The 15,025-nt window shown below is 38.6% G+C and overlaps 1 protein-coding gene across 1 annotated transcript in view; it reads left to right on the plus strand.

Moving 5' to 3' along the window:
* The window catches only part of Rit2 (Ras like without CAAX 2), a 168,587-nt gene that overhangs the window by 64,798 nt on the left and 88,764 nt on the right, over positions 1-15,025 (plus strand). Inside the window, exon 2 of the mRNA XM_032885855.1 lies at positions 11,365-11,421. Within this exon, the coding sequence (XP_032741746.1) occupies positions 11,365-11,421 (57 nt within the window). The remainder of the gene's footprint in view (positions 1-11,364; positions 11,422-15,025) is intronic.

Genomic DNA, 15,025 nt, shown 5'->3' on the forward strand with positions numbered 1-15,025 from the left:
CAGGAAGACTAGGCACATCCTCTCCCACTGGGCCAGACAAGGCAGCCCAGTCAACATTCTTTAAAATCTACCAAAAAGTTAATATATTCCACAATGAAAGCTACAGTGAGAATTAAGAAGTCTTCACCTAGTTCTATAAATATACTTTACTTCTCAGAATACATTGACTTTAGAAGGGGTGTATGATGTCACTCAGGCAGATGACCTTTTCATTGAAGATAGTCAGCAGATGACCCCTGAGCACCCGGTATAATCCAACTTTCAGTCATGCTCATTCAGTATATGCTCCTTCAGTATATACTCATTCAGTATACGCTCCTTCGCTCCTTCAGTATATGCTCCTTCAGTATATGCTCCTTCAGTATATGCTCCTTCAGTATATGCTCCTTCAGTATATGCTCATTCAGTTATGCTCATTCAGTATTTGCTCACTCAGTATATGCTCATGCAGTATATGCTCACTCAGTATATGCTCATTCAGTGTATGCTCCTTCAGTATATGTTCCTTCAGTATATGCTCCTTCAGTGTATACTCCTTCAGTATATGCTCCTTCAGTATATGCTCATTCAGTGTATGTTCCTTCAGTATATGCTCCTTCAGTATATGCTCCTTCCGTATATGCTCCTTCCGTATATGCTCCTTCCATATATGCTCCTTCAGTATATGCTCATTCAGTGTATGTTCCTTCAGTATATGCTCATTCAGTATATGCTCCTTCAGTATATGCTCATTCAGTATATGCTCATGTACTTGGAAGACAACTTTGACACACTTATGATCAAACACATTTTCAGTTGAGAGAAAAGAATTGGAGTAAATTAGAAAAAAAATTGTAGCTTTGGAAACCTATGACTCAATCTATTTTCTCAATCTTTTGTAGAGCCTCAAGCTGGAGTAAACAGAGATCTTAGACCTGTTGACTTGTTTCTTCTTGAAATAGATAAAGTACAATGTCCAATCTTCATGCTTTTAAGCAGATATGCGAACATTTCATCCTAAACAAATTATTTTTGCTTAAAGACTTTTGTTTAATTTAAACACTGTAATCCCAAGATAATTTTAAGCAATGACATTTTAAAAGATGTACCCCAATTTTAAATATATCTATGGTTTTATACCAACTGGACAAAACCCAGAATCATTTGAAAAGAGGGAACTTCAATTGAGAAAATGATCCCACCAGATTGGACTGTGGGCAAACTTTTAGTGGGTTTTTCATATTTTTTTTTGATTGACTTATACGGGAAGACTCTGCTCACTGGGTGCAGTGCCACCCTTGGGTTAGTGGTCCTGGGTTCTAGAACAATCTGAGCAAACCAGTAAGCCACACCCTTTCATAGCCTCTACATCCACTTCTGTCTCCTAGTTCCTGCCCTATTTATGCTCCTGCCCTAACTTTCCATATGCCTATCCCTCACAAGTTGTTTTTGTTCGTAGTTTCTAGTAAAGCAATAGAAACTTTAAAAGAGAAATTGGTGTCAGGTCATGAAATATTGTTCTGAAAAGTAAAGAAAAGAAAGCCATTAAATATCTTTCTTAGAAATTTTCTGTATATAGTCTCTAATGGTAGAAATATTACATTTTTGGTTGTGTTAGAAATTGCAAATATATTAAAATTTTCCCATAGCATTTTCTTTTTAACATACTTAGATATTCTGTCTTAGGGTTTTATTGTTGTGAGGAGACACCATGGCCAAGGTAACAGCCACCAACAGGCTCATCTATGAGTAATGATATGAAAGAGAACGGCAGCAAGCCCCACAGATGTCTAACAGAGGAGTCTAGGTCGAGAGCATAGCATTAGCTCAGGCCTCTTCACAGGGAGTGTGACTGGGGGGTGAAGAATTCCCAGAAGACCAGCGGAATTAGAAACGAATTACTTGTTAGAGACAGAGATGAGGAAGATAAAACTGATGGCGAGGTCGTATGGGTTTTGGCAATAAGACAATGGAGTGGAGAACGAAGCATGGCAGGATGGGTAATCTATGACCGGCCTTATTTTGTCTTTTCCCCATCTCTTTTGTTTTGCCCACCATAAAATAAAAATGGTAAGTTTAAGTAATTTTTCCAAGTCTTACCACACTCCCTAATGAGAGAAAAGTGACTAACCCCTGGTGACCAGTCATTTAGTTTCATATTTGCCATTTCAGGACATCGGTTCCCAAAGGGGCAGTGTGGACTGACTGTCCTGTGCTCTGCTGTTAGATGATATCATTATGCAGAATGCTCCATTCTAGTGCTTTCCATAAGTAATCAAATTCCTCTGGAAGGGTGGGTGTGCTCAGGAGAATTGGTAACAAATGGTCTGCTTCTGTGCAGCATGTCAGCTGTTCTGTGATTCACTCTGTAGAAAATAACTCTTTTTTGTGAATTTCCTTTTTTTACAATTGACAGTCTGCCTCTGGCCATAAACTGCTAACAGTCCAAGGAGGATGATATATGATATTGTCAGATTTCTCAGAAACGTAAATTTGATGGTTTAATACTGCATTATGCAAAAGAAGAACAGCTTATTTAAAGTTAACTGGAAAAATGAAATCGTAACTTATGGAAACCTCTAAATAACAAAGGGAAAATTTTGAATTAAGAGATACATAGAAAGGAGAGATCAAATAAAATAAGCTCTCTTTCATTTTTTAAATCTCTTAATACTATTATTGTATGGAAGTTGTATCTGTTTGGAGGGGTCTTTGTTCATTGTGGGTATTTACTGAATATAAACTCTTAGGAATCACTGCATTTACACGAAATATGTTAATTATGTAACCACCAATAAAGCAAAAGTGTTTTACACGAAATCTGTAAGTATTTTGCTATTCTATGTATATCTTAGCTTTTAGTAAATTCTTATATTTACAGAGGTAGAATTTATGCAGTTGTTAGACAGTACTTGTAATAATCTTAGAAATCAAAGAAATGATACCTGAGTAAAACAAAACATTGTTTCTTTCACTTCTAATTTTTTGTATTAAATTTATAGTCAATGAATCAAATTTTCTCACCAAATTTTTCTCCCTGTACATATATATTCTATTTATAAATCAATGAAAATAAGCTGTAACACTACAAAACAGGACTTATTTTTCTATTATTATTGTTCCTTAATTTTCTCAGTGGCTCTTTAATTTATCTACAAGAACACTTCACTCAGTAATTCACATAAAACCCTTATAAATAATTATTTCTCTAACCTTCAGCATATAGTTTGTGATTTTCAGAAATTTAAACAAGTTCAGTTTCTTGTAATGGTTCCTCGAGATGTTCAGGAAATTGTAAAAGGCATCTATGTTTGCAAAGCTCTAAAGGATTTCATTTTCTTAAATTTGAAAATATCACATTGTCATTGAGTGTTCTTACCTTCGCTTTGTTTAAGAGTCTGTTACCTTTTTACAAACCCTGAACCCTTCCTCTTGAAATACACTGCAGCTGCATTACAGACAGGGTTGGGCACATGACAAATTACAATAATGGTAGGCACACGGGGGAATATGTAGTGTTTGTAACACTTCCTCCAGGATCTTCCCATGGAAGCATCCAGGAATTGCTATCTTTTCTCTGTTAACACTGTGTCATAGTTTCAATGGTGCTTGAGGGTGTGGGAGACCCACTTGATGAAAGGAATCCATTCCTCTCTGCATGCTCGACTTTGACATGAATGAGAAGTAAGGAACTGAAGTGCAGACAAGGGCTTTGCTATAGCCATTTACCTCTCACACTTGGAAATGCTTTTAAGACAAGTAGGAAATAGAGTCCTCATACATTCTGTCTATACCCCAGGCACCCATTTCCATCCACCTTCCTGCTTCTGCATGCATGCATCTGAATTTTCTCATTCTGAAGTTTCTAAAACATCAAGTAAATATCTTTAAAAGATGTATCCTACTAATTTACTATAATCATCTTTATCTCATAGATGCTCAATAAACGTGATGAGCATAAACTCAAGTTTTGTAGTGCATAGAATACTTTTCTTGTATAAATCATTTCAAGACATTTTAATTGAATGATAGTCTTTGTTCTTTGTTCCCTTAGGTAAATACTATTTAGTTGTTAAGCTTAATGATACTTAATAAATAGACACCATTTATAAGAAAACTAATATATTAAATCTAGAGCATATTTGACCTGTAATATCAATGAGAACATTTATTTGCTCTTTTTTTTGCATTGAGTTTAAAGATTTAGCTTTAGAGCTTTGTTGACTTCTTCACATACATCAACACCCAATAGTCACTGAGAAATTAAGATGATATTATCTTTGCCTTCCCACATCTGAATGTCTCTTATCTACAATAAACCTTCTCCTCCACCACTGGAAAAGTGTAGGGTAAAGGGTGGGGCGTGTCAGTCATACCCTGTGACAAGTGGAGACTGAGGGGTGTAGGGAGAACTTGGTACCTAAGGTCCGCTTTGGTGTGTTAATGGACACCTCAGTAAGCCACTTGTCCTGGGTTTGATAGCTGACAGAAGTGAAGGAATTTAAATACCACACTAAAAAGAAAGAGAAATGAGGTGTCCGTACCCATAATGCTTCTCAAGTTAAAAAAAAATGCACTTTTGCACATATTAACAGTATAATGGTTGGGTTGGATATCCAAGTTAGATGGCCTAATATCACATTGTACATGACCCACATGCAGAATTTTGGTCAAGACTCTTAGAAGCTTTAGGGAGTCTAACCAGTTCCCGAGCCTTCCTCTTGGTGTCCTGATTCTTCCTTGGCATTCTGATCCTGGGTGTTAGCAATGGCCTCCCAGTGGGTTCTACAGGGCAGACACTGATAGCAATTATAAAACTTAAACTGACAATGACTTTACTTCAAGTGAATCTTTGAAAGTAATAAGTTTATCTATTATTCAGTTTTGGTTATTGTAGAAAATTTCAACTATTTCAAATAAGTAAATGCTATAAAGTGTCCTGATTACCACAAGATCTGATTTAGTAAGTTTCTAGACTTATAACTGTGAAGAGTTGTTGTGCCTCAGTGTCGAATTGATCATTTTAGAGATGTTCTGCGATGTTGTAAGGAAAAATAAAAATAGATGTGGTGAGCTCTGGGTAAATATTCATAAAATTTATATACCACATTTAGTTTTCAGGTTCTAGTCTTTGTTTTCTCTGATTGAACAGACTTGATAAGCTTCTAGTTTCACGCATTGTTCATGCACAGGGTTAAAATCGTTAAACACTGCTTCCCAAGGAGCCATTCCACTTCACAAACATAGACGGTAAGGCCAGTACATGAAAACCTAATTTCTAAACACAAATTTGAGTTGAGATTCCAGCTTTTCCTAAGTTGCACTGTTCATAGATGTCCTAGATTCTGATCAAAAGGCTGATTTCCAAGTTGTGCTGGGATTTACCAGAGTTCTTGTTTCTACACGTCCTACAGGTCCCTGCAATATCAACACAGTGTATGTAGGTAGGTTAACAGGAAGCATAGACAATGGGTGCAGGGAGATTGTCTGCCTAGGTAGAAAACATCTTCTAAAAGTAGCTACCTGTGGAATCCATCAGGGCCAGATATTAACTTCCAGTGGCTTCTTATGAGCATGTCATCCTTGGGTACATAGGGATTATTAAGTAGAAACTGTGTGCTTCTACTGTCTATTGATGTCATAAATGGAAATTTCATTCCTAAATGTACATTCTTATTTTAGCCAAGGGGAGCCTTTCAGAACTACTCCTTTCATTTGCAGAAGCTCAAAGGTTTTTTTTTTACTTTGTAAAAAAATAGGACATTTTATTTAATTACATTTCGAATGTTATCCCCTTTCACAATTTTCCCTCTGCAAACTCTCTATCCCACCACCCTTCCCCTGCTTCTATGAGGGTGCTCTCCGCCCACTCCCACCCCACTGCCCTGGCATTCCCCTACACTGGGGCATCAAGCCTTCACAAGGCCACTGATGCCAGACAAGGCCAACCTCTGCTATGTATGCGGCTGGAGCCCTGGGTCCCTCCATGTGTACTCTTTTAATTACTAACTTGAAATGAACCACATATATTTGTATGTTGAACATGAATATTTAAAATTATTTTTCATATTTTTGGCTTATTATTTCCCTAAAAATGGCTATTAAATGTTCCATTAGATGCTCTTTTTAAAAACACTAAAGAAACTTTTACACATCAGTCTGCTAAAATTATACTTCTGAAGTTTTGGAAAGAACCAAATCTGGCTTCATTTTCCTTGGTTCTGTCTCAGTGGCAGAGCATTTGGTAATTGAAGGGCTTTCTCAACTCTCCAATAAACAGCAGGCTTCTATTAAGGCAAGCATCCAAGCATCTAAATATATGTTCTCTGCGTTCTTATAAACAGCTGTAGTAGTTGACTCTGACAGGTTATTTCTGATGTTAATTTGGTGATTTATAAGTTTAATACTTAAATAAACCAATTAGTTTTTTAAATAATGATGTGTTTTTCACTGAGATGTGCTCAGATAGTTTATGGCTTCCAAACTCTTCCCAAATATACAGTAACTAATTAACATAATTATGTAAATGTTTTCTGGTAGTCCAGAAAGCATACTGGTAGATTTTAGATAAAAGTTAAATTATGGATCAAACAGTGTAATATTTGAAAAGATAACATTTTTTGTAGGTGTGGTACTGAGCTAAGTGCCCAATGCAGCAAGGACTGCGGGGAATTACAGCCAGTGAATGGAGGTGGAACCCTGCGGAGGAAATGTTGAGTAGGACCAGGATGGGCTCAACCTAAGCAGATTGGATGGGTTTCTTCAGAAAGAGAGGGCGAGGTGATCAGACCTCCTGAGACATGGAATGAAGAAGACAGATAGTTCTTGAGGCGTGTGTGTGTGTGTGTGTGTGTGTGTGTGTGTGTGTGTGTGTGTGTGTATGTGTGTGCGTGCTATTTTTGCATGGCTCTAACTAACACCAGGAAGAACAACTTCAAGAAAGAAGTATTTACTTTGTCCATGGTTTCAAATCATTTATTCTGTGCTTACCTGGCCCACAGGGTCAGGAAGAACATCACGGTGATAGCAGCATGCTGGTAGAGGTGGTTCTCCTGAGGACAGAAGGAGGCATAGAGCTAGAAAGGACTCGAGACAAATATCACTGAAAGCAACATCTCCAGTGATTCATTTCCTCCAGCTAGGTCCCACCTGACATATTGTCACAACCTCACAAGCCAGTGCTGTTAGCTGGAGATAAACAGTTTGTTACCTGGTCCTATAAGGAGCATTTCATACTCATATGCTCATCAGATGTAAATGATTGCACAGTCTCTCTAAACAGAATAGACACAACTCTTTTTTAATTGCATTTTTAAATTTACATTTTAAATGTCTTCCCATTTCCTGGTTTCCCTTTCAGAATCCCCGCTATCCCACCCCAGGCCTCAGCTTCTGTGAGGGTGATCCCTCACCCACCAACCTACTCTCTCCCACCTCCCCACTCTGACATTCTCCTATACAGGGGCATTGAGCATTCACAGGATCAAGGGCCTCTCCTGCCATTGATGCCCAACAAGTTCATCCTCTTCTATGTATGTGGATAGAGCCATAGGGCCATCTCTGTGTTCTCTTGGTATGGTAGTTTAGTCCTTGGGAACTCTGGGGGGTCTGGTTGGTTGATATTGTGCTCTTTTTATGGGGCTGCAAACTCCTTCAGCTACTTCAGTCCTTTCTCTAACTCCTCCATTGGGGACCCTGTTTTCAGGTCAGTGGTTGGCTGTGAGCATCTGCCTCTGTATTTGTCAGGCTCTGGCACAGCCTCTCAGCAGACAGCTATATCAGGCTCTTGTCAGCGTGCACTTCTTGGCATCAGCAATATTGTCTGGGTTTGGTGGTTGTATATGGGATGCATCCCTATGTGGGACAGTCCCTAGATGGCCTTTCAGTCTCTGCTCCACACTGTCTCCATATTTCCTCCCATGAGTATTTTTGTTTCTACTTCTAAGAAGGTCTGAAACATTCACACTTTTGTCTTCCTTCTTGGATTTCATGTGGCTTATGAATTGTATCTTGGGTATTCCAAGCTTATGGTGCTGGTTCAACTGGAGGTCAGCATGTAGAAAAACGCAAATCGACCCATTCTTATCTCCTTGTACAAAGATCAACTCCAAGTGGATTCCACATAAAATCAGATACACTGAAAGTAATAGAAGAGAATGTGGGCAAGAGCCTCAAATACATGGGCACAGGAGAAAATTTTCTGAACAGAAGACCAATGGCTCATGCTCTAAGATCAAGAACCAACAAATAGGACCTCATAAAATTGCAAAGATTCTGTAAGGCAAAAGACACTGTCAATAGGACAAAACAACAACCAACAGATTGGGAAAAGATCTTTACCAATCTTACATCTGATAGAGGACTAATATCTAATATATACAAAGAAATCAAGAAGTTAGACTCCAGAAAATCAAATATCTCTATTTAAAAATGGGGTACAGAGCTAAACAAAGAATTCTCAACTGAGGAATATCAAATGTCTGAGAAGCACCTAAAGAAATGTTCAACATCTTTAGTCATCAGGGAAATGCAAATCAAAACAACTCTGAGATTCCACCTCACACCAGTCAGAATGGCTAAGACCAAAAATTCAGGTGACAGTAGATGCTGGCAAGGATGTGGAGAAAGAGGAACACTCCTCCATTGTTGGTGGGATTGCAAGCTGGTACAACCACTCTGGAAATCAGTCTGGAGGTTCCTCAGAAAATTGGACATAGTAGTACCTGAAGTCCCAGCTATAACACTCCTGGGCATATACTCAAAAGATGATCCAACATATAACAAGGACATGTGCTCCACTATGTTCATAGCAGCCTAATTTATAATAGCCAGAAGCTGGAAAGAACCCAGATGTCCTTCAACAAATGAATGGATACAGAAAATGTGGTATATTTACATAATGGAAAATTACTCAGCAATTAAAAACAGTGACTTCTCCATAGGAAGAATAACAGTATCAACCAACCAGACCCCTTCAGAGCTCCCAGGGACTAAACCATCAACCAATGAGTACACATGGAGAGATTCATGACTCCAGCCACATATGTAGCAGAGGACGTCATTGTCCAGCATCAATAGGAGGAAAAGCCCTTGGTCCTGTGAAGTCTCATTTCCCCAATGTAGAGTAATGCCAGGGCATTGGGGTTGGAGTGGGTGGGAGCAGGAACATCCTCACAGAAGCAGGGGTGGGGGTATGGGAGAGAGGGGAAGAAGATAACATTTGATATGTAAATACATAAAATATCCAAGAAAAATAAAATTAAACCCAAAAAACAATGACTTCATCAAAATTTTAGGCAAATGGATGGAACTAGAAATTGTCATCCTGAGGTGACCCAATCAAAAAGGAACACAACTCTTACTAAATTTGTTATTAAAGGAATAAAACACAGAAGTGCAAAAGTTGAGGTTTAGATGAGAAGAGGGTTAAGCCTGCCTCAGTGTTGCTCAGACAGTAAGACTGGGTGGTCTGACAACCATAGTACTCTAGAGCATGTAGTAAAGGCTTGCTCAAAGGAAGTAGTTCAGGAAGTTTGAGCACAAGACACTTGGAGAGATAGGGTGGCTATGAAAAACCCTACAGGCTGATACTGTGTTCGAAGCCATGGTCTTTAACCTAGTAGTCAGTCGCTCTTAAGCAGTAGGCTTATGAATCTGGGTCCATTGGAAATGTGTTTTAGAGAAATAGGATATTTACATTGTTTTCTGAGGGATCTAAGAGGAGAAGGATCTAAAAACAATTTAAATGTTTTTTTATTAATTATTTTATTTATTTACATTTCAAGTGTTGTTCCTCTTCATGGTTCCCCCTCCATGAGCTCCGTATCCCATCCAAGCTCCCCTTTGCTTCTAACAGGGTGTTCTCCAACTCACCCACCCAATATCACCTCGCCCCTCTAGCATCCCCTTCTCTAGGGCATCGCCTCACAGGACCAAATGCATCCCCTTTCACTGAGGCCAGATAAGTCAGTCCGCTGCTACATATGTAGCAGTTGGTCATAGACCAGCCCATGCAAGCTCTTTGGGGGGTGGTTTAGTCTCTGGGACCTCTAAGGGGTCTAGTTAGTCGATACTTTTGTTCTTTCTATGAGGTTGCGATCCCTTTCGGCTCCTTTAGTCTTTCCCCTATCTCCTCCATAGGGGTCCCTGAGCTCAGTCCACTGTTTAGCTTTAAGTATCTGTCTCTGTCTGTCAGGTGCTAGAAAAGCCTCTCAGAGGACAGCCATGCCAGGCTCTTGTCTGCAAGCACAACATGATATTAGCAATAGTGTCAGGGGTTTAGCGCCTGCGCATAGGATCGATCCCAAGTTAGGGCAGTCTCTGAATGGCCTGTCCTGCAGTCTTCGCTCCATTTTTGTCTCTGCATTTCCTTTAGAAAGGAACGATTCTGGGTCAAAAATTTTGAGACGGGTGGGTGGCCTCATCCCTCAACGGGGGGCCACATCTACCAAGCGGAGGTGGTCTCTTCAGGTTTCACCTCTCTGCTCTTTGCCGTTTCCACTAAGGGCACCCCCCAATGTGTCCTGGGAGCCTCTCCCATGCCTGGTGTCTGGGATTTTCTGGAGGTTCCTCTTGTCTCTCACCCCACACTGCTGCGTTTTTCTATTCATTCCCCTAGCCCTCTGGGCTTCTCTCCTGTCTCTCCAACATCTGATGCTGCCACCTTTCCCTCCCCGCTCTTTCCCACCAAGGTCCCTCCCTCCTTCTGCCTTCTGCGATTATTATGTTCCCCTTTCTAAGTGGGATTGAAGCATCTACACTTGGGTCCTCCTTATTGTAAAGCTTCATATGGTCTATGAGTTGTTTCCTGGGTATTCTGAATTTTTTGGCCTAAATAACCTAAATAGAGTTGCCATGATACAAATGTTGAGGCAGTTAATCACGTCAGCAAAGAGATGTGTGTCCCTTTACTTCTACTGAGACAGGCTGAGGGCATTTCATTTCAGTTTTAGATGTACTGAATCTTTCAAGTTGAGATGACAGATCACCTACATAATTATTAGTTGTTCCATTTGAAGCCAGACTCTTGACCTCTCAGCTGGTGACAGAGACATAGATTCAGCTGGCATCAGAAAACACAGGACCAAAAAGATTCCAGACGCTTCCTGACAGCTACCAACTAACCAGAGCTAACCGGGAGGCCCTATCCTCAAGTTATATTCTTTTATACCAGGGATCGAAATGCACTTAAGCATTGAACATATTTACCACAGATATAGAGTATAGACCTTCTGTCTTTCATAATAGTTTACTATTATTATCATGTTTTAGCTAATGTAGTCATTCATACAAGAGAGTTACTCATTAGAAAAGATTGAAATGCAGACTTATGCTGATGGATAATCTAAAGGCGTGAGCTGACTGTGTTTTTTAATTTTTCTTCAGCAGTCACAATGCAGTTTATAAGCCACCAGTTCCCGGACTACCATGACCCCACGATCGGTAAGTAGAAGCTGCTTTTCTCCTCTGACTCAAAAAGATACACTAAAATAAGTGGTTTTTAAGCACTGTTAATAATATTAGAGAGCAGAAGTATAATTTATTTTATCTCCCAGCCTATGAATATATGTGTATAAATTTCTGAGTCATGAGAGAGTATTTGTCCTTTCTTCTCATAATGCACTTTCATATTCCATACTTTGTTCCAGTTATTCTGGTAAATGATGGTTGAAATCCATTATGCTGATTTCTGGATTCACTAATGGATATTTTCCATTAGAAAAAAATGATTAAAAACCTTTGCTCTGGGTAATATAACTGATGTGATTACCATACACTGATCACATTTTCGGTCTCGAGTATTCGATTGTAGAACTAGTTACTTTTCTCAATGATGCATTTGGGGAAAGCATTTAAGTGTAGGCATAGTTTCACTTACCATCCTCATTTTTAGATGAGGAAACTTAGACACCATGAGGCAATCTATGATTTGTACCCAGTTTCAGCATTCTTAATTCCTCCGGTGCGGCTTCCCCACAACATTACCAGCAGAGACATGCGGCCATGGGGAACAAGTTACCATTGTTTGGATTGAAAAAAAGGTGTCTTTAAAATTGCTTTACTCATTCAGAAAACTGCTTTAGGGAGAGTCAGGAGCTCTCAAGCAGAGTTCATTACAGTATTCTTTGGCTAGAAATGCATTAAGCTTAAGCTCACACAGAGTGTTACTTCCCAGCAAGTGAGGCACAGACTGCAGGGTGCCTTATGGCTTACTGAGGGGGCTGAAGCACTCGGTAGGCACCAGAGAGGGAAACAGGCCCTCTGCAAGGCCATGGAGCGCTCTTAGCTGCAGGGTCATCACCATCTATGCCAGGCCCCAATGTATTACGTTTTAAAATAGAGAAGCTCCTTAAGACCGCCTCATTAGGTTAACTGAACCAATAAGATTTAAGTAAACTGACGTACTGTTAAGCAGGATGGATTCCCAAAGCGTCTGAATTTTGTTTCTGAAAGTAATCACATTGGACAGTGTTAGAAGCGATCAGCTTCAGTGATTGTTTGATTAGTTTCTTATTCCAATTTTTGAAATGTCTTAATTTTGGAATGTTGTCCACTGAGTTATAGACAAGGGAAACTCTCGGTACAAGTTCTGGATCATGCACATTGCTGGAAAACTCAGTAATATTACATAATATATAGCATGCAACAATATTATTTATATATATATTACATACTATATACTAAATATCACAAGTGAACTTTGTTTTTCATTCTTTTTTATTTCCGTGGTTTGTACATATTGGTATCACACAAACTGGCCTCTCCTACAAATCCTTCATGTGTAACAGATGTAAATAAATTATCAGTGTCTCCTTAACAAGGAATAAATGTAACAGTTATGGTGATGCCTCTTGCAAACAGACTGTGAGGACAACAATTTCTGGAGATAAGGCTACCTGAACTTCAGCGCTGACAGCTGAAATGATACTTTTATCTAGAAAGAAACAAGATCGTGTGGAAAGAAGGTTGAGAATGGCTACAGTAGTTTATTGCTTTCAATTTGACTCTCGCATGTTTCTTGGCTTCTGTAATGGGATATTGGTTAACAATTTTCCATTGTTATCCTGATGGTTGAAGGTAAAAGGCTCAGACAATTGACTTCGTATCTGTTCTGCTGCTTACATATTCTCTGCCTGATGACTTAATGACACCTCTAGGGGAAATCCATGTTAGCATGGTTTGAATATCCTACAAATTAAAGAAGATCAACACCCATCATGGATACTTATAACCGAAACAGGGAAGGGATATTTTCAGTACTTATCCAGATTTATTTGCTATCGTAACAACTGAGATTTCTGGATATATTATTTTCCGAAATAATACAATTAGTTCTTTGTTCTTTCTTGTCCTCACCTTCTACTTTGTATAATCTTTCTTTGAGATAAACATCAAGTTGAAATTTTTAGACTCTTCATAAAAAAAAATTTAAGAATATTGGTATTGTCAATGCCGGTTTCAAAGGAAGAAATTCTGCTCTATATCTGCTGGTAATATATTTAATATCAGTAATCAATGGGTTTTTTTATGTCTCAAATCTATAGAAGATAGCTATGGTATGAATCTTTAAAGTTAGCTCTACTTTTCCAATGGAAAACGATTTATGCAAAAATCATATTAGCAACAATAGAGCAGAATGTACCTAGATGGAAGTTGAAATGCAACATCTCTAAGCATTTGACATCATGCTAAATATAACTTGATTTTGCATGAATAATTATTATAGAGATATTAAGAAGTAACATCCATACTAGTATCCTACTGTTTGACCCTTCGTGTCAGCAAATGAACATACCATATATTAGATGTCACCACCGTATGCATATTATTGAGCAAAACTTGTATTTCTACCCTACAATATAATCTTTTTAGCCTCTATAAATAAAAAATCTAAATACCATAGCCCAAATCTTCAGGTATTTTCAATTCAGGAAGAGCAGTTAGAAGAAATTTTGGAAACATTTACTCCTTTGAACTTGGTCAGTGATCGAGGAAAGCAGTGAGATGGTCCACAGGAAGGGCTGGAAAGGGTATGTACAGCAACCATTCCTCCAAGCTCTGCTTGCTAGGAACTAAATTCGTGTGGCATGAATCTCCCGGCATCTATTTAGCATTCAGAAGTTCTTCAAAAAGGCTTTTCAAGGAAGTCTGGAATTATTAGACGTCTGTGAGAAAATAATCTAGGATTGTTTGTTAGGTTGTGTTCTTTTAGATTCATTATGACTTGACATTGAAAGTCTTATTACACACAGTTAGAATATAAAAATAAAATTGTAGCTGTCTTTTCTTCTTTTCCTGGAATAGAAGATGAATTCCCTTAAAGTAAAAAAAAAATACATATCAAGCTTTTATTTGTAGACTACACATTTTAGTCCACATCCCTGTTTATCGACACTTTCCTAAATTTTGAATTGATTTTGTTCATGGTTACTGTTATTAAGTTGAAGACAGAGAACTTCAGGATCACAGGCTTTTGATTCAGCTAATTAACAAAGCTGCAAACAAAAAGTCCCAACGACCTTTCCTTTGCTACCATATTAGGTGACAGAAGGACCCTAAAGAACTTGTGTTTCTTGCACCTCCAACATGTTTTAATTTTGAGCAAGTAGTGTATTAATCGGTGATTATCTCCCCCTTCTGCTATCACATGCAGGGATTCTATTAAGCATATGTGTGGAGCTTGAACAGTTGATGCCTTTTCAGTGCTCCTGAAAGGGAGGGGAAGATGAAGAACAGATGAGAATATAAAATGAGCTAATTAGCTAGAATTCACGGTATACTGAGGAACGACAGCTTAGTCTACCACAGGACCTCAGGGTAGACGTATATTTTATTAAAAGACAAAAATCTGAACATTTAAAGAATGAATTGGCCTTCATTTACGGCCATTCAGGAATCAGCAGGGCCTCCTTGCTGAGAACTGAACAGGAGCTCTTACTGGCCAATGTCACTGCAGTGGCTTTGGTATTAATTGAACAGAAAAATAGAATAGCAAAAATGCTGATTCTGTAATATCCAGTTGTTTTTTTGCTATTTTTGTAATGTT

This window comes from Rattus rattus, chromosome 15 (genome assembly GCF_011064425.1).
Source record: "Rattus rattus isolate New Zealand chromosome 15, Rrattus_CSIRO_v1, whole genome shotgun sequence".
Taxonomy (NCBI): Eukaryota; Metazoa; Chordata; class Mammalia; order Rodentia; family Muridae; genus Rattus; species Rattus rattus.